Raw genomic sequence first — 20957 nt, forward strand, 5'->3', positions numbered from 1 at the left:
AAGTGCATGAATGGCTTTTAAAAGCAAAGACAGGGAAGCAAGAACAAGACCAAATCACAAGAAGGCTATAATTAGATCCAATCCTAATGCAGATGACCTCAAGTGACCCAAATATATATCCACTCACATTTTAGACATATTGGCACACAGACCTGCAGCAACAGAACCGGGCCCTCTTTGACCCAAGTGGATTGAATATAATTAGGCCCCGGGCCAATATGTGTCCCCAGGTCTGCTCTCGGTTACTAGGAACCGAGCAGTCCTACAAACCACTCTAGGTCACCGCTTTGAAAAGTTTAACAGAAACAGAAACAGTGCCCCACTTATAATGGATTAGAGTCCAAACAATGAGATTTAGGATCAACAGAAAATGAATTGAACAATTTAGAATATCCGTTACCAGCTTTTTATTTTTCAAGCAAAACACCATTTGATCATCATTTGATGGTTTCACCTTCTTATATCTGAAGACTTGTTGCTTTTTCTTGACTTACATTACGGTAAACTGTAGCCTACTTATCTCTTTGGTGTTTGGACTGTTCAGATAAAATAAGACATTTATATAGAATGCATGTTGGACTCTAGAAACTAGTTTTAGGATTTTTTATAGACTAAGTGATTAATGGATTAATCGAGGAAATAGTCAGCAGATTAGACAGTAATTACAGCTGTTCCGTGGATAATCCGCAGACTTAACTGTCAACAGTTAATCTCAAAACCTGAGCAAATAAAACCAAAAATACAGTATCATTTATTTGCATGCCTTCACACCACAAAAGCTAAGTGGGAAAATTTGTTGTCATTTGGATGAACAAATCATTTAAAACCGATCTGCTATTAAGTCACATTTAGTGAATATACATGGCTGACATGCTGTCTCTAAAGTGACAGATCCACACACACACCACATTCAAATGTGCTGGCTACACCGCTGATAAATCGTCCCCTGGCAATGCCGTTACTGTTACCGTAGTAACACAGATCACCTGTGTGAAAGTGTCATCCAGAGAGCAGGACAGTGCGTATGTGATCGATCAGGACAACTCCTCAGCTCTCTAAGGAACAAATATGGCAGCCGCCCCAGCAGGAGTGGGTTACATACTGGGTTTCCATAGTGAGAGAATTGGGTTTAATACTTAGGCGAGATGAAGCTAAAAAAAAAAAAAAAAAAGACTTTTTCTTTTCCGTATGAAACATTGTTGTGACAGTCACTGCTCAAATACTGCTTGCTCAGCTGTACAAAGGATTCACAGAAACCCAAAGTCTGTTTACCCAACTGCTCTGTCATATTGAAATCAAACACAAAACGATGCCCAGACGTTTAGGAGTTCTTTTTATGGTAAGATACCAGTCACAAATGACTGCTCTGCTACAGCCCACAGCTGATTCAGGGAAGTCTCAGACCGGCCATAGATGGGCAGAGTTATGGTCGAATGAAAAAAGAGGTTAATGGAAAATGTGAGCTCTAAGTCTCTAAACTCTTGACTGCAGCTTTCCACATCTTTGCACAAGACAGTCCTTATTACACCCTCCCCAGCAATCCCTCTCTAACCCATCTTGTATTGTGGAGTGAGCCCTCACCTTGCTGTGAACCCTAAAAACCTCGGCTCTCCTTCAGGCTCTGCCCTCAGGCTGCTTCTCCAAGTGTTTGCATGTCTCGTCAACACACTCTGTGTTTGTGCCTTTAAATACGAAACACAGGTGTGCGTTTTTGATCAGTGAGGCAAATTAAAAAAGCGTTTTAGATGCTAGGATGCTGATGCTGCAGAGCGGCTCTGTGTTTGGATTTTAAGCAAATATGTATTCAGTCTAAAATTCAGGTGAAATGATCTTTTTTGTAATAAATTATGTTTTATATATTTTTGATATATTTTATGTTGATCTCATGTTCATTTTATGTTGATCTGTGTTTCTCGGTCACAGAGAAAAGCAGATTGTGGCACAATGCTTAAGACCAATTTGTACTCGGGGACAATAAAGTGTATTGTATGCAATTCTAAATACGTCCCCCAGAAACGTGGTGTGCGTAAGATCTTTAGGCATCATCCGCTGTTATAAGGAGGTTAGCTCCAAATGGAAAGAAAGGGATAAAAAGCCCTCGTGTTTCATCCCTTTGTAACCATCTTCTGAGGGAAGGTGTGAAATGCTAAGTGAATTAAGAGGGCCTTTGTTGTATGTTTCATGTTCATTGTAGAGCAGTTTCTCATGAATAGGGGTCTACAATTGCAATTGCATATAGGTGAAGAGCAGCGGTAATGTATTAGTACATAAAAATCGTGTTGATCTTAAATAAAGCCTTGAATAGGAGTCTTTGGCTCTATCTTTGCAACACACAGTGAATGTACATATACAAGTATTAACACTGTGCACATGCAAATGCAAAACAGCCCTTTGGAAACACACACACGAACACCATCGCTCACATGCAAATCATATATATCTGACATCAGCTCTTCCTCCACTCCTTTGCAGTACGCAGGAAAACAGGAGGGCAAAGGTGTTCCTGCAAGCTAACCATCCGCTCTGTCTGCTCTGTTTTCTCCCTGTTTTTCCTCCCTCTCTCTCTCTCTCTCTCTCTCTCTTTACAGATCACAAAGAGGGGGCAGACTGGAGAAAAGCAGTGCCCAGCTACACCCAGTCCAGCAGCACCATGGACTTCCGCACATGGAGCTCTCTTCCCCGCGATGATAGCCTGGAGCCCCTGCCCCTCAACTGGGAGATGGCTTACACTGAGACCGGCATGGTCTACTTTATAGAGTAAGTAAAAGACACACGGCCGTGAGACCATTTAGTGTTGAAGTACATACGTCAACTGAATAATTAATGAGCATCGGTGTGATGAACCACTATTTTTAGTGAGCTATTAGTTCATTATATGAGATTTTTTCATATAAAAATGCCAGTTTCGTGTAGGCTCCATCCTCTCCCAATATGAGGATTCACAGCTTGTCTTTCTTACATTATTACAAACTAACACAACACTCCAAAATCATCCTAAGGTTGAATCTGACATCTGACCGTTGTGTTGGACTCAGGTGTACCTAATAAACTAACAACTGAGTGAAAATTGTCCAGCAATATTAAGTTTTTTTTTGTTTTTTTCATTTCAAACAAATCAGAATCAGAAGAGGCTGTATTGCCTTGGTGGTTGGTGCATACGTACATATGTCTCACATTGCCAGACCTTCCTCCACAGCGCTGCGGAGGAGGGTCAGGCTAGTCCACACGGCATTCCAGGATGGGAGAAAAACGTGCTCTGGTTTATTGGCATTTCTTTAAACCAATCACAATCATCATGGGCTAAGCTCCGGATGGCGCCCCGGTGCCGCTGCAGAATAGCCTCAGGAAGGAACTTGTTTTGGTGGAACATGTGTACGTTTAAAGTTGTTTTAGTCGTGCAACAGAAAACTCAGATTGGACAGATAGTCTAGCTAGCTGTCTGGATTTACCCTGCAGAGATCTGAGGAGCAGGTAACCATAGTCCCTCAGAAATCCACCGGTGTTTAAAATTCCAACACAAAGGAAGCGTTAGGTAACGGATATCCAGCCGAAAATAGGGACATCCGGCGGATTTTCCAGCGCTAACGAAGCAATCCGGGAAATGGAAGGTCAAGGATATAGGCTAGTGAATACCTAGACAAACATACTAAACATTAATATGTGATAAACAAGAAATACAGAAACAGATGTAGAGTATACAAAATAGATGTTTTCCATAAGAAAAAAAGAGACTGAATGGTTTAATGAAAAAAGTAAATATTAAAAAGCCCCTTACCTACCATGAGGAGGTCAGTGTTAAATACACTGGCCTGCTGCCATTAAAAACATGTTAGCGCAAGAAACGTCTATTTATCTCCAGCTGAAAATAGTCCTCAACAAATGCAAATTATAACAGTTTGAGAAAATCTATTTTAGGATACAGTTAGCCTTTTCTTGTATGTATACATCAGTGTATTTATTTGTGCACTGTTTAAGTTGCAATGCCAGTAGGAACGACTTTGGGGTCTTTTTGCAATTAGAAAAATATAGAATACCAGAAGCCGTAACAGTGAGATGAGGCTGCAGTAGATATGTTTTTTTTATTGTGTTTTAATCAGCTTGATCAGGTGTAGCAGCGCCTGTATGCTGGATGACGAGGGAAGAAATGTAGGGCAACTGACAATTTGAGTGTTGTTACTTGTGTAAATCATGTCATCTTACATCTGCAGCGGGTATGTTGCAAGATGCGATGTTAAAAATGAAAGTGTTGTCATACAGCAATTCATTTACGGATATATCTTCTTTATGCATAATGAACCACAGTTGAATGTTTCTGTTAGTATCAAACCAGGATCTAATTAGCCCAACACCCGGGTTAGGTTTGATCCCGCGTGTGTGATGTTAATGATCGATGGGTTTGTGATCTGCTTAAGACATCATTTGTCATCACTGAGTAATGAGAAAAAAAGAAAGGGGGAAAAAAAAGAAAATAGCAGTTCAACCTCACCCTAAAATATTCAAATACAAGAGAAAGAAAGAGTGAATTGTGTAAAATATACACATACTAATCCATTTCAGGCACTTCAGTGTAAATGCTCAGATGTAGTCCCATTGACTGCAACAGTCGTTTCAAGTGTCTATACTTAACATAAAGACATGTAAAGCTCTGCGCTCTTTCAGAGCTGTATTTGTGTGTGGGTGTACTGTACATACATGCAAACATGTGTGTTTTAGTCATATTTGGCTCTAAGCCACTTGTCTCTAAAGATAATAGAAGACCATTGTGATTTTCCCCCTGATTACACACCCCAGTTGTTGAATACATTTGAGAATAAACAACTTTGTCGGGTTTCACGTCCCGAGTTTTTTTTTTTTTTTCATCTCCCCTCTGAAAAAGGCACCTAGCCATAAACACTGTAATGTGACAGAGAGATGTATGCCAATGGATCAAATGTGTGTGGAGGAATCCAGTGACCACTATCAAAGCATGTTACACTGGAGAATACGCTTGTCGTTTTTTTAATACTGACGCCATCTTTTTTTATTGGCTGCTTGTGCCTCAGCAGCGGTTTCTCTGCTGGCACGGGTCTTTTATGGTTGATATTTACTGGCTGCGCTTTACTTTTGTGCTCCATAGCCATAACACTAAGACGACTACGTGGTTGGACCCCCGCTTGGCGAAGAAGGCAAAGCCCCCTGAGAAGTGTGAGGATGGAGGTACGTAGGCTGTACTATGAGCTGGTGAATTCAATTATACAGTCATGTACTCTTGAATTCACATGTTTTTTTACTCATGGCCATACTTCTATTGTATATGCCCCACATTACATTATCCATCACATGTTTTTAACACATTTAATCAAATAACCAACCAGAGTGAAACCAAACTAGTCTTTGAATTGACACGTCACCTAAGTGCAACCCTCAGTTTCACAGTCACATGGCCTAATTTACCTGGAGCTGGGGTCTCTTTTAAGGAATTCCAGACATGCCTTTGTATCCCCAGGATGCTAATGTGGGCTTAAGTGCAGGCAGAGACAGAGAGTGGCCACGGCTGAAGGAGTGGGACCCTTCCAGCTGGGTTTTAATGGATTTTTACTGGCGGACCGAAAGCCAGTTGGTGTGTGGCTTCTGAAAAGCTACTCCAAAGCTATTTCTTGCATGAAGAGCTCTTTTCTCTCTCTCTCTCTCTCTCTCTCTCTCTCTCTCTCTCTCTCTCTCTCTCTCTCTCTCTCTCTCTCTCTCTCTTTCTCTCTCTCTCTCTTTTTCTCTCTCTCTCTCTCTCTCTTGCTTGATACTGTATGTTCATCAGGGCATAACGTACATCAGCCATTCCAGCCGGCCTGCTCGTTGAAACCACACAAATGTTCACTAAATGATTGTATGCTACTTTCATGGCTCCTTTCGTATGCTAAACGTCCCAGTCAGGGGGAAAATCAATACACTGGTAACTACTGCTGCACTCGACCACAATGTTTGAAGGGTTACAACTCCCAGATGATCGTCCACTGAACGCTGTGCCTGCTCTTCCTCGTCTTTCTTCCATTCTGTTCTGTGCGCTCTCTATTTGCATCTTTGCATAACACAATGACGCACTGTTTTCTGTCTGCAGAGTTACCTTACGGCTGGGAGGAAATTGACGATCCACAGTACGGCACATATTATGTTGAGTAAGTTTAATTGATTTATTGAAATATGTAATTTTCTAAGCACTCCAGCTGGCATTATCACAAACAGTGCAAAATGTTTAATCACATTGGCAGATGCACATGACACACCGACGCATTTCACCAGACGGGTCAGAGCACAAATGCATGTTACGCTGCTTAGTGTACATTAGCAGTGGACCGGCATTCAATACGTTCTAAAAATAAACAAATGGGCAGCGGTGGAAAGAGATAGAGTATCGTACTCAAGTGAAAGGACTGTTAATTTAACTACATTTTGTTCAAGTAAAAATACTTGTGTACAAATTTACTTACATAAAAAGTAGGTCAGCTAGGGGGGTCAATATCAATCCGCAACATGACCCCTTATGCAGAGGTTCAATATTGCTAACCATAACTCATTAGGACATGATCCTTAATTTGACTGCATTGTTCTGTTCACTGAAATTGTAATGCCGCACAGTGCCCTGCTATGCCATGAACTACTACAAAGAACTGCTACAAACTACTATTTTTTCTATTTTTGTTATTTCCACTAACCCCAACCGGCCCGTCAGACACCGCCTACCAAGAGCCTGGGTCTGACCGAGGTTTCTGCCTAAAAGGAAGTTTTTCCTCTCCACTGTCGCACTGTTGCTTGCTCTGGAGGAAACTACTAGAACTGTTGGGTCCTTGTAAATTCTGGAGTGTGGTCTATCTGTATAGTGTCTTGAGATAACTCTTGTTATGAATTGATACTATAAATAAAATTGAATTGAATTGAACACAAGGTGCAACCATCGTTGCTCACCCTTCCCACCCGCTGACGGTTCTCTGTAACAGATGTGACTTTAAATGTAGTGAACTACCATATCTCTGCTTAACTAAGAGTAAAATTACCCATTTAAAAAAATACTCAACAAAGTACATGTACACAACAAAACGACTTTGTTATAGCAACATAAGAAAATGTAATTCATTACTGCAAATGACAACACATAAAATGCTATATCTTATATTTCTCTCAGATTTTTTTCTTGTTTTATTTCTTATGTGCCATTGTAACAATTGCTTCCTAGGCATCGCACACTGAAATAACAGCTAATCTTTTTCACTTTTTGTTCATCTTGGGTGATGAGAACAGTTGATCACCAGAAGATTGTGATCACTTGGTTTATCAGTGGGTGGCGAAATGAATCTCCGTGGTTAACATTGCAGTGACCTGCATGTGAACACAACTCTGATTGTGCTCTTGTTGTGTTCTGCCAGTGTTTGTGTGTTTGTTCGTGCGTGTGCAGAATGTGAGTCTGTGTACACGTCTCTGCCTATTGTTTGTATATTTGTCTGTGTGCAAAATGGGTTTTTGTGCTTGCCACCCCAGCAGGAAATCAGCGGAACACAGCCATTGTAACAGCAGTAGAGAGAAGTGGGGAGACCTTTAACTCGAATGCATGGAGGGAGGAGAGAGGGGGCTGGAAGGAAAGCAATCTGTTGTGATAAAAAAGAAAATGGGAACACTTGCGTTGTTTCATTGCTCAGACTGCAGAAGCATGCCTCGTAGGTGGAAGTGACGCCGGAGAGAAGCTCTCACAGTTTGGACTAGGAGAGTCAGTGGCATATAGATGGAGCTTATAGCTGCCAGTGTCGTAGCTTGAAATGAGCTAACTATGATACAATGGCTGGGGTTTGTATGCCAGAGGGACAACAGGCTGTTTACCTTGTTGTAGAGGAACAGGATGTTGTTGGCAGTCAGGGGGGGTTCATTTCCTACAATATTAAATAGCTAAAAGCCATAGTAGTTTCCCCACTTAAAGAGGAAAGAGGCAAGCCAGCATTTACTGCATGTTGTGCTGTGTTTAGGAATGTATTTATGATGGCGCCACTATAGCATCCCTCTAATAGAAAATCACGGTTCCTTTTGTAGGGAAGTTGCATACATAATTAATTTCAGAAAAGTGGCACAGTAAGCTCAAAAAGTCTGAGGTATGTGTGTGTGTATATATCGTGTGCGTGTGTGTGTTTGCAGTTCCATTCTCTTAAATCTGAGCCTGTTAATGTTGCAGCCACATCAACCAGAAAACCCAGTTTGAGAACCCGGTCCTGGAGGCAAAGAAGAAGCTGAGCCAGGAGACGGCTGCGATACAACAAGCCACAGCAGCACCTTCCCAAGGTAAAAAGAGCAATGCACAGCCCCCCCTTCTAGTTCCCCTCCATTTAGATTGTCAGTAGGGGGAAAAAAACTCCCATCGTTTCATAACTGCAGAAGAGTTAAATAAAGGACACAGAGTATAAGATTTTGACACACATGGGACAGTGACCTTTAGAAAACATCATGAGGCATTGCACCCTGCCTCGTGGGCTTTGACATCTGCCTCAGGTTTATAAGACATGCAAGTGCACATATAACTATAATTACTTCCACCAGCTTTCTCTCTTCCACACTCACAATTCACTTGTTTGTCTGGGTGAAAGAAATCCAGTAAGACTGAAGGGATTTTCAGTGAAGTATACCGTACTTCAGTGCAAATCTTTGTTTGTACAAACGTTCTTCCCATACTGTGCCAATATTTTTTGACCTTGTGTTCACTTCATTATTATGGATGACGTTCAAGAACCAGACGAGTAGTTCGGGCTTTGTTGTAGCCGTGTAACATTTTCACTCAGCTTATTCGATTTCTGTACTCGCTTTAAATCCCTCTGGGCACAAGCATCAGCTAATTGTCTGAAATATAATTGTAGTTTAATTACTTTTGCTCGTGTGCTGTACTCAGGGCCAACCCTTTCACCTTAGTCGGTGTGCTGTGATAAATATGTTTGTCTGGGAATAGAAAGCAGTAAGGAATGCCATCGTTTCATGCAAGCTCAGCTGAACGTGTCAACCTTCGTGTAGCCTCTAACAATAATAGATTGTCAAACTGAACCTGTTCTTTTCCCTACTTTGCTCATAGAACACAAGTTTGTTCAGTGCTGCAGTAATGGTCTGTTCTTAAGGTTGACAAGCAATTTCCCCCCTACAATAAACATATTGAATTAAGTACGTTTTCAATTACAATGGATGTATAATAGATTCCAGTGCTGACAGGCTTGTAGGGTTTCAGGGTGTGCAACAGGGAATGCAGGGGGGAGGAGGCCAGCTTTTAGCGGTGCATGTGGCAACAGCTGGTGAGTAGCACGTCGGAGAGGCCAAGCATAAACATATCTCTGCTCAGGTGTGTGGGGAATGAGGAAATCTCGCCCCTGATTACCGATTACACAACCCAACGAGCTGTCAGACGGTTGCTATGATGAAGCCAAAGCATCAGTCGACGGTTACACCTCAGGCTACGAGTCAGATTTTTACAGTTTTCAAAGGTGGATTACCAAAAAGTTGTATATCATATAAATTACTGCTATTAAGGCATAATTAAGACAATACAGATAGAAATGTTGTTAATAGTTCAATACATTCTTAAAACTTATCTTAAATGTATATTATTGTTCCAAAATGGGAGGCCCATATTATCTGCGGTGTTGCTGCAGCTTAACCTGAGAAGGAGACTATACATACCAGGCTTTGTGCCCATGTGTTGCTTTGTTCTGGTTGATCTACAGCACATTGGATGCATGGTACTTTGCCTGTTAGTCGACTCCTGGCCTTGCATGAAATGAAATGTTAAATGATTTTAAATTGTTATGTGGAAGATAAATTGTTGTAAACAGCAACCTCCGTTGCTCCATTGATAAAGAGAAAGATGTCTTCCCCAATTATGCTGAATAACGGCGCTGGAGATTTACAACGCAGTTGAGTCACACACACAAAAAAATCAAACACCATGGCTGCTTCTGGCTTTTAAAGGCTGCCCACAAACATTGGCACAGAGACCTTCCTTGGACTCTCCCACACAAGCACAGGCTCGCACACGCCACACTCACTTCCTCCCTCTGTATCATTCTCCCTCCATTACCCCTGTCTGTTTCATCAGACACAAACCTGCAGTCAAATGGTTATTTCAGCACTAACTGGCAGGAGGAAGGAAAAAAACAACCAATGTTGAGTTTAGCAAGCAATTTGTGTGTGATTATGTAAATTAGCTTTGCTTGATCCATGCGACAGTTTGTGGACATCTGGAGTCCACACTGACTGTGATGAGTTACAGTCACTCGCAGCCGATGTCTGCGCTTGATGTTTATGACTGCTGAACCATTTGATAGCTTGAGAGAGTCTGCATTTAAATTCCTCACGCAAGCCTCCCAAAGTTATTGACGGTTTGAAAATTGAAAAGAACTGAGAGGGGAAATGTGCAGTTGTTACTTCCCAGCCAAACTAGAAAGCTGCTGTTGTGATCTTGAAAATTAGATTGTCCAATCACCATGTGCAACAGAGGGAGATAAAGAGGTATAATTGGAAGAAGATATGCAGCTTTAGATAAACATACACGGAGCAGTTATTTACAAGTTAGGCATACATATGCGTTGATGCAGTCTTTTTAAATCCATTTTTAGCCTCAAATCTTAGTTTAGTGAGGCCGTCTACACACTGGGTGTGTCGTGCGAGTGTGTCAGCTGCGTGGCGTGGCCGTTTTTGTTAACAGGCTAGAGCTTACACGCTGCCTGCGTGACATGTACATCTCACGCTTGGCTTGAGCCACGCCAGAAACGCGTGGATGCTAGAAATAGAACGCTTATTTTTCACGCGACACACAAGCGTGTTGGAAGCATTTCCAAGCAAAATAGAATAGGAAAAGATGTTTAGATGTCATTTTGACACAAATACATATTAATAAACGACATGTTGATATTTGAAAGTCACTAGGTTTTGACACCAATGCAGATAAAATGTAAAAAAAGTAAATTAAAAACTATTTGATTTTCGTTGTCTTGCTTTAATCAAATCAGTAGCCTATATTTTTATGTTTGCCCATTTTTCCGAGTTTAAATCTGTCGGCGCTATGTCCCGAGATAGCCCTCCCTGTACGTCACCTAGCAACAGCAGCGCCGAGTCAGACGCGTTTCCGGTGTGTAGGACATAGAAAAATCCACGCAGCTGACACACAACAGAAACGCCACACTCGCGCGACACAGCTCGTGTGTAGCCGGCCTAAGTTAGTGTAAATTTAGCCAAAGGGTCCTTTTCAGGCACAATTCATAACCCTTATACCACTAATGGTGATACATATAATTCTGTTTTTGTCAACAGACCATCAACAACAATGAATAAATCCTACTAACAGGCATTGTCTGTTTGGCCCACTGTTTCACTGTGTGGCATTTACCTTTATTACCATGAACGCAGATATTCTAGTTTGTTTCAGTCAACATCAAATACCCTACCCTAATGGCATCAATACACACTAATGCATCGTGGCAGACCTGTGCCCTGCTATGCTCTGTGGTGCCTTGTAATGCCGTGCAGTGCCCTGCTATGCTCTGCGGTGCCTTGTAATGCCACCCAGTGCCCTTCTATGCCATGAACTACTACAAACTACTATTTTTAGTCACTCTTCCATTATCTTTTATTGTGACTGTTATTGCCACTCTTCATTTCATCCCCAACCGGCCGTCAGACACCGCCTACCAAGAGCCTGTGTCTGTCCCAGGTTTCTTCCTAAAAGGAGTTTTTCCTCGCCACTGTCTCACTGTTGCTTGGTCTGGAGGAAACTACTAGAACTGTTGGGTCCTTGTAAATTATAGAGTGTGGTCTAGACCTACTCTATCTGTAAGGTTTCTCAAGATAACTCTTGTTAAGACATGATTTTACAAATAAAATTGAATTGAATTTAATTTAATTGAAATAGTCAACAACAATTGCACTATTAAGTGTCTGTTTTGGGATTTTTCATAATCTATTTAATTAATTTAATTTATGGGTTAAATTATGGGTTTGGGAAGACAGACTAAAGTGTTGTTGGTTTTGGTCTTCAGATGCAGCGTATTCTCACTTGAATATTTTCACAAACTAATTGAGAGAGTATTCATCTTCAACTAGCGTGGTGGCAATGCAATTCTGTTTTTGGCAGTGTCATTGTTTCTGTGGTGAAGAAGTCAACTACTTGTTATTTTCGATTTAAAAAAATATTAAATTAATAATGTTAATTTAAAGGTTCAGTTGCTGAAATACTGTACATGGCTTTGGACCGATCATTTTCGACATGGCGGCCAGGTCACAAACCTTCTCATTTTGTAGCTAAACAGTAAACTAAAATATGTTTCTGAAAACGAGCGAGAAATAGGCAATGCAGTCACAGAATATTGATTCATATTTAATCAGCGATGCCTAGCTTGACAGTTTTACCGCAGTTAAAGAGTAGTTATTGACACTGTGTTAGACTCCTCGGCTCTGATTGGTTGTTTTTCTTCAGGCGCTGTGGAATCTTACAAATGCCGTTAGAGCACTACAGAGAGGCATACATTTTTTATTTTACAGATTATCTGTCTCATGTGCTACGGTCAGGATATAGTGACAACAAATTTCAAATTTCAACAAATATAACAAAAGGTTATTTTTTTATAAAAGTTACCAACTGCAGCTTTAATATTTTATCACATTTCTTTAAACGCAGTGAACATTCATGGGCATTTCATTATTTGATACATTTATTGTTATTGTGGACACATAAGTAATATTTAGTGAGAAAAAAAAAATTGATGTATGAAGTAAGTTGTTTTGCTGCAGTTCTTAACTTTATAAAGAAACTTGTAGCGTCTTTATTAAAATGACTGACCGTTTCTTAAAGTATAATGATATCCCAGAGATAGACAGCCCCATCACATTCTCTCAATATACAGCACAGTTGCTGGAATGTGCATCGTTTATCACCGGCTGCCTTCACTTTTAGTGTTTTTGAGCCGAGCCAGAGACCATCGGGTAGCAAAGGAAAAATGGTGTGTCCATGATCTAAAGTGCTGATACCACAGATAGAGAAGCTGCTGCTACGTTTAATTCAGTGTGACCCTGACAGCCGGTTATCTAGTGTATAGCGGATGCCACAGCCAAGCTGCTGGTCCATATTGATGTTGCCACTGACCTTAAGTTGTTCCTAACTCCAACTATAAAATGTCAAAACCTCTTCCCACTTCGTCACAAAGTCCTCTTTATTTCTCTCTGCAGGGTTGCGCAAAAAGGTCTTGTCTCTTTTGATTGGTTTATCTAGTTAAAGGGGAATTACGGTCGGTTCCAACACGTAGCTCTGTTGTTTGTAAATTTGGAGTGCTGTCAGTGGAGAGAAAAACAAACTTGTATACCTTTTAGTGCAGTCAGATTTGCTTTGTTCCTTCAGAAGGAATCACTTCACATGGGTAGGCACTTTTAATGACATTTTGAACGTGGTAAGAGGCTAAAAACACGTTTAAAACTTGCCCTGTTTAAGCCTGTTGGGTGCTAACTCTAGCAGGAGGATAGCTCGGGGTAGGAAGCACCGATTGGTTTTGTTTTTCTCTCTACTGACAGCACTCCAAATGTACAAACAACCAGAATTCTCCTTTAAGCCATGTACATCATGCCTGTTAATTTTAAATGACTGATTACTGTGTTGATCCTCAGCACCTAATGCGTGTCATTGATGTTCAATGCGGACATGGATGGGTTTTGCTGTCTTTCAAGTGGGTTATCAATTTATCAATCTGTGTTGCTGCGTTTGATGTCGAGCTCTGTTTAGAGATATCACTTGTCATTCCCTCAGGCTCTGTCTCTATAGTACATCTTCCTCCCCACGCGCTCTTTACACACTGAATATGCTTCTATTGTTTGCAGGTAAGAGAGGTGTGTTTGGCTTCACTTCAGACCCCAGTGAACTAAATGGCGAGATGTACCACACGGCACTGAAAAAGAGCTCCCAGGGATTTGGATTCACCATCATCGGAGGTGACCGCACAGACGAGTTTCTCCAAGTGAAAAACGTGCTCAGCGACGGCCCTGCTGCCCACGACAACAAGATGGCATCTGGTGAGCTTAACCTTTGCAGATGCACGAACGACAGAAAGAAAGGCTATTCCTGCTTTAATAAACACATAATGTAGCTGGCTGAAAGATCTATGAGTTCCTAGCTTTCTGCGATATTACAAAAATATTTATTTTGCGGCAAACTGTGCTACCACAATGCACCTGAAGGTGTTCATTTTACCTTTGTAGTGTTCACTTAAAGTTACACTGTCCCATGAGTTCAACAAGGCAATAACAACAACCAGCTCTGTCAAGGGTGCAGTTTTATAGCAGACAGTCTGAGTAGGGTGAGTGTTTCTGATCCTCCCATTGCCTTGCGGCAACCTGCATAACCCAACAGCTGTGAGTGTGTGTGTGTGTGTGTGTGTGTGTGTGTGTGTGTGTGTGTGTGTGTGTGTGTGTGTGTGTGTGTGTGTGTGTGTGTGTGTGTGTGTGTGTGTGTGTGTGTGTGTGTGTGTGTGTGTGTGTGTGTCCGTGTGGGTGTGGGTGTGGGTGTGATGGAAATCTACACCTGTCTCCCCTCCATGTAGTTGTGGCAGAAAGCGCTGTTTAGGTCTGTTCAATGATGAAGTGTATAAAGGTGAGGACAGGAATAAAGTAGGAATAAATGGTAGATTGAACATAAAAGGAACTGGTAGAGTTACGGGGAGCTGCCAAAATAAAAATATGAGAGAGCGGTGAAGAGAAAAGGGACATTGTAGAAGAAAGATCCATCTGACAGAGGAAAGATTAAGTGCTTTCCAAAGAAACAGAGAAGTGATGTCTAGATTAAATACCAGAAGAAAACTCCCCCGTCACTTACTTTCTTTCCTCCCTCTGTTTTAGGTGATGTGATTGTTGAGATTAACGGGATGTCTGTGTTGGGGAAAACCCATCCAGAAGTGGTGCAGATGTTCCAATCCATTCCCATCAACCAGTATGTGGACATGGTTCTTTGCCGTGGCTACCCGCTTCCTCCAGATGTGGATCTAGACAGCGACGACCCACTTCCACCTCCTCCACCCCCACCGGCCACCCAGCCCCAGCAGGCCCTGCATGGTGGGGAAGTGGTGACAGCCGTGCCCCTCATCAACGGACAGCCGCTGCTGGTGAAAGGCGACGTCCTCCACGGCTCCTCTCAGGAGCTCCACTATGTCACTACGGATGCCAGCGGCCGGCCCGTTGTGGCGGCCTTGCCCAATGGGAGGCAGGGGGAGCGCGGAGAGGCGCCAACAGGGATGCTGCAGCCGGAGCTTGTAAGCGTGCCGTTGGTCAAGGGGCCTGGAGGATTCGGATTTGCCATTGCTGACTGCCCGCTGGGCCAGAAGGTGAAGATGATCCTGGATGCCCAGTGGTGCCATGGCCTGCAGAAAGGAGATGTCATTAAGGAAATCAACAGGCAAAATGTCCAAACGCTGAGCCACGCCCAAGTGGTGGACATTCTCAAAGACCTACCAGTGGGCAGCGAGGTCAACGTGCTGGTGCTGCGAGGAGGTGAGAGACTGAAAGAACAATACATTTTTGTACTTGTGTGTTTGTCATCAGTCTGTCGATGTATCTATCTATTTATGCCCTGTAACACGTAAAATTGACTTACTGGCAACAATTGGCCAGCAAGTTACTGTGAATTATTTTTACAGTAAAGGTGCTGTGCTTCCATTTACAGTATTTTATGTAGTAATTGTAAAATAAAAAACAATTAAACACAACATAAGATAAAAAGTAAAAATACAGTAGTTTACTATTTACAGTACTATAGTGACATTATTGTGATTTTTTTACGGGAATGCTTTGACTAACTGTGATTTCAACTGTAATCCTTAGACTACTGTGAATTTGTCATGTCGACAAGGTTGTAATGTGAACTTTACAGCATTCTACTGTAAAAATCATATACAGTAATGTTAATGTGAAATCTAAAGTAAACAACTGTAGATTTCACAGCCATTATTTACAGTGTGGCAGACTGAATGGCTGTATATCCGAGTTGTAGTTTCTCTCTCTGCCTGTATCTTCCTCCTGTCCTTTCCTTCATCCTTTATTGTCATGCTTTACTGCCCTCTCGTGTGTAACACAATTTGCTATTGCTTTCAATACAACATCAACAGTGCCCAGGGCAGGTGAGGTCAGCATGCTGATGCTGACAGGAGGTGAGGTGGTGTTGTGGCTGGTTGGGCATTGCCTGATCACACACTGTTGTTTTCTAGAGGCCTGGGTGATGCCACAGTGTCTGTGTCTGCACCTCCGAAGCTATTCCATACAGTGATCCGACTGAGCTCTATTTCTCGCCATTGCATGCAGCTTCTTTGCATTTACTAACTGTACATTCTCATGGATTTCTCGAACATGCCTTCCGTACATCTTCACTCAACCCAGCTCTGTGTATGACTACTGCCATTGAGGCGTAATGCAGTCTGTTACAAGTCTGAGAGCAAGAATTACATAAGTGTGGGGCTGTGCATGATTCCAAAAGAGAGAGGGAGGAGAGTAGGCACCCTTCAAATGTCTCCTACATCATCTTCAGCCGCCCCGGGGATTCACTGCATAAGTCAATGAACCTCGGATTGGCTTTGAACATCAGCGGAGCGTAGGGTTCTTCTGCTTGCCTCTATATCCATGGCCCTTTAAAGAGCCATAGCTAAATGTCTATTGAGGAAGCCCCCCCCCCCCAGGGCCTTCTCCCCTTAGCCACACCCTAACCCTTTTCTCTCCTCTCCCGAACAGCCACAGCACTCACCCTCACTGCTTTGCCACCATCACCATGTCCAATACTATGTCCTGTACTACGCTGCATGAGCCCACAGTCAAAACATAGCTGAGCTCAGCCTCACCCAGCCTGCCCATTAGAAGAGCTAATGCCAGATTTAACCCTCATTAGACAATGGCTTTTGGTGTGGAAGAGGATCGCTGAGAGTGGGCATCACTAAACAGAAGAAGAGCAGAGCTTAGAGAAAGGATGAAAGGAAAAGAGCGGTGTGAGTGGTTGTGTTTCAGGTGTGTGCATAGTGCACAGATCTTTTTATATGCCTTTGATGACTCTGATTGGGAATTTTTGCAGTAAAGCATAAATATGCCGCTGCGTCTCCCCTTCAAATCAGGCTCTATTAACCCCTCACCAAGCAACGTGTTGGTCTGGCCCGACAGGGCTATGGGCTCCAGAGCGCTGTTTGTTAATTCAGTTAATGCAAGCTGTTGATGGGAGTGGGGGGGGGCTGTAAGAGATGATCTGCAGGGACCAATCTGAGCGCTTGAGATGGAACGTGTGGGTGTACTGTACAGCAAAAAAAAAAGAGAGAGGAAACAGAATTATCGGTCATTGAATTATATGCATGAATCTCTAATGCTCTCACCCGCTTTCTTAGCCCGGCAGTGGGTTTCCACTATGTATTTAGCACTCCAGCACATGTACCTCCTTTATATTCCCTATGTATCTTTATTTGCACATGGATGCATATTCCCTAATGGAGCATTCTTTAGTGAGTACACCTCTTTCGAGTTAAGAGCAGCTTACTGGTTTATTGTTATGCTCTCTGCTGCTGTTTCTCAGTCAGAGAGGCAGTGCCATCTGGTGGATAGTGGTTGAGTGATTGTTGTTGTTCCCAATCCAATCTGCATTTCTGACCATATTCCTGTTGTCTATCTACGTCTGTCCATAGGTCAAACATCACCTGTGAAGACACTGAAGCCTGTGAGTAAAAAAAAACAAAAAAAACTGCCTTTTTCTTTTTCCTCACTATTGTTTACCCTTGGGGCCTTACCCCTCAATTTAATTTCAAAGTGTTTTGTCCTTCAGTTTAAGCTTCTGTAGCATTGAATTAAATGATAGCAATACATTTGAATATTGATTATGTTTCTGGGCGCATCCTTTTGTTTTCTTTGAAAAATGGTCTTAATTACTTCCTTTCAGTATTCATATTCTTAGGGCTATTGTCAGGGGATTGCAATGGTAATGAAGCATGGATGAGCCTCTTTACATATTGTGGTATTATCAATACAACAGTTACAGATAAATAAGCTGCCCTTTCTGGCTGAATAGGCCTGTCACAGGCACGGGGATATCTTTAGTTTCTCCCGGGTGGATTTTAAATTACATTAAAAACTCATTCCTTAGCCTTTAAAACAATTGAAGGAATGTTAAGTGATACAGTCTATGCTTAAATAATAACCAAACCCCAGTGAAATGACCTTTATTGCTTTTGATAATCTATCACCATCAGATGCTCAGCCACTTGTCTTGGGTAATGAGCTGTAGAGGCAATTCAATGTGTGATGTCCTTCTCCAAAAGATGTGTGATCTAATGAAAATCTAAAATGAATATGTTAAAAAAAACAATACGTGGTGTTGACGGTACATGTCTTTCTCTTCAGAAACAGGAAATGACAGCCAGCACAGAGACTTTGGACGGTATCGTAGACTCAGCCCCCCATGCCCTGCCTTACCACTCCAACACGAGCACCCTGCGCTCCGCCAACTCCCCCAAACGAGAGGCCACAGAGATGTACCTAAAGTCCAAAGCCCTGCTGGAGAGCAGACGTAAGTGACGACCAACACACCATCAGTTGTTCACACAAGTTGTTTTTCAACCTTAATGGCAGTTGAACTTCAAAGTGTGATCCCTCACTCAGTATTACTCATTCACAGAGCCTCATACCAAAGACATAGATGTTTTTCTAAAGAGAGACATTGAAACAGGCTTTGGCTTCCGTGTTCTGGGAGGAGAAGGTCCACAACAGCCAGTAAGTAAATACTCTGTGTGTGTGTGTGTGTGTGTGTGTGTGTGTGTGTGTGTGTGTGTGTGTGTGTGTGTGTGTGAGAGTGTGTGTCCGTGTGTCCGTGTGGGTGTGATGGAAATCTACACCTGTCTCCCCTCCGTGTAGTTGTGTGTGTGTGTGTGTTTTATATATAGCTATATCACTCTTGTATGCATATTGTAAGTATTTTTATCTCTATTATGGAAAGATTATACTATAAAGAAAGCAGATGATGTAGAATAATTTATTTATTTTATATGTCATATTGTAAAAAGTGAGATTTTCATGTCTTTTATTTCTCATGAAGCAGGTTGAGGCGCTATATAAATACTGTTGAGTATCAAAATGCTCAATCAGGAGAAACGCACACAGCCAGTAGTCAGAAACTTCCGTACGGTTGCAGTGTCACAACTATACTGTGTATAGGTAGACATTTAATTTTAATTTAAACTCTTTATTGATCCCCTTTGGGTAAATTACACTTTACACTCTGTTGTTATTACACACCACACACAGGGCTGAATGCCACAGTGGTGTTACAGCCATTCCCTGGCTGCAATTACAGTGTAAAGACGCCCAGAGTGCAGATGGGTAAGACCCAAAAAATGACTAGGTTTCGGCTTAAAGAGAGAGGCTAAAATGAGGCATTTCAGACTGAGGATGGATGAATACAGACAGTGTGAGAAAAGTAATGTGTTTTTCCAATGGTATAATATGGGACCTTTAACAACCATTAAATGATCTATTTTCTCAAAGGCCAGTTGTCCATTATATTAACCCTCTATCAGAATGTTTTCCCCCAGGTGTACATTGGGGCCATTGTGCCCAACGGAGCAGCGGAGAAGGACGGTCGTCTGAGAGCGGGAGATGAGCTCATTGGAATCGATGGTGTGATGGTGAAAGGTCGTTCGCACAAGCAGGTGCTGGATCTAATGACCAACGCTGCGCGTAATGGTCAAGTGATGTTGACTATACGCAGGAAGGTCATCTACAGAGGTGCGTGACAAGCAGAACAACATCTGACCCAATTAAAAATGATTTGCATTTTATTAAGTAATAATCTCACACTTTTACATCAATAAATGGACGCTGTGTTTAGATGTGTGTTTTATTGAATAAAATAAGCATCGAGCCATCCTACAGCGTCTTAAAATCCTGAAAATGTTCTTGTTCTAAACACCCAATGTCTCATAGGGCTTTTCTAAGAAAATTTCATGCATTCCATATTTTTGACCAAAACAACAGATGTTTGATGGTTATAAATAGATTATGAACACAATAGTTAGTTTGAGCAGGCAACCGGTTTATCTGAATGAAGACAAAAGGCATAATTCACAAAAACTCACCGTTAGTTAGGGGAAAATCTAGACACATTGTTTGAGCACTGGGCATGATGTTTGTTTTTATCACAAGTTATTACAGCCTCAGCTTGGGATTCTGGAAATACAGAATATTTAAGTAGTTATTTCTCCACCAACATAGTCACCGGTGGCCTTTAGCAATCACACAAAGTTTACAGCTTTGTTTATAATAGACTAAAAAAGACACTTTTATTTGCATATTTCTTGTACATGGCCATATAAATAAACTCCACACCGTTCTGTAAAAACCCTCGGGGATAGACACCTCCAAGAACACAAAATACAAACAGAGCTGCATCAAACACAAATACATTACATCCTTTTATTTCAGATGCGACCGAGGAAGAGGCTCAGGAAATGGCTCCAGTGCTGGTGAACGGTTCTCCCAAGCTACCTCGCCTACCAATGCCCTGCGCTCTGGATCATGAGTCTTTTGACATCACACTCCACCGCAAAGACTCTGAGGGCTTTGGCTTTGTCATCCTCACCTCAAAGAGTAAACCGCCGCATGGAGGTGAAAGTCTAGTCTCTCAAGTCCTGCATTAACATTTTAAGATTTTCCTCATCTATGTTTTTAAGGTCCTTTGACGTCCTGCATTTTGGATGCTTTTTATAGACCTTAGTGGTCCCCTAATACTGTATCTGAAGTCTCTTTTATATAGACTTTAGTGGTCCCTAATACTGTATTTGAAGTCTCTTTTATATAGACCTTAGTGGTCCCCTAATACTGTATCTGAAGTCTCTTTTATATAGACTTAGTGGTCCTAAACGTATCTGAAGTCTCTTTTATATAGACCTTAGTGGTCCCCTATACTGTATCTG

At 41.9% G+C, this 20957-nt stretch overlaps 1 protein-coding gene across 2 annotated transcripts in view; it reads left to right on the plus strand.

Moving 5' to 3' along the window:
• Positions 1 to 20957, plus strand: part of magi3b (membrane associated guanylate kinase, WW and PDZ domain containing 3b) — a 137813-nt gene that overhangs the window by 101830 nt on the left and 15026 nt on the right. For both annotated transcript variants that reach the window (XM_032512680.1, XM_032512679.1), the window contains exons 5-15: positions 2589 to 2757; positions 5117 to 5196; positions 6092 to 6149; positions 8189 to 8295; positions 13855 to 14046; positions 14869 to 15516; positions 17679 to 17710; positions 18391 to 18556; positions 18665 to 18759; positions 19563 to 19770; positions 20467 to 20649. In XM_032512680.1, coding sequence (XP_032368571.1) covers positions 2589 to 2757; positions 5117 to 5196; positions 6092 to 6149; positions 8189 to 8295; positions 13855 to 14046; positions 14869 to 15516; positions 17679 to 17710; positions 18391 to 18556; positions 18665 to 18759; positions 19563 to 19770; positions 20467 to 20649 — 1938 coding nt within the window. The remainder of the gene's footprint in view (positions 1 to 2588; positions 2758 to 5116; positions 5197 to 6091; positions 6150 to 8188; positions 8296 to 13854; positions 14047 to 14868; positions 15517 to 17678; positions 17711 to 18390; positions 18557 to 18664; positions 18760 to 19562; positions 19771 to 20466; positions 20650 to 20957) is intronic.

The sequence above is a fragment of the Etheostoma spectabile genome, chromosome 4 (assembly GCF_008692095.1).
Source record: "Etheostoma spectabile isolate EspeVRDwgs_2016 chromosome 4, UIUC_Espe_1.0, whole genome shotgun sequence".
Taxonomy (NCBI): Eukaryota; Metazoa; Chordata; class Actinopteri; order Perciformes; family Percidae; genus Etheostoma; species Etheostoma spectabile.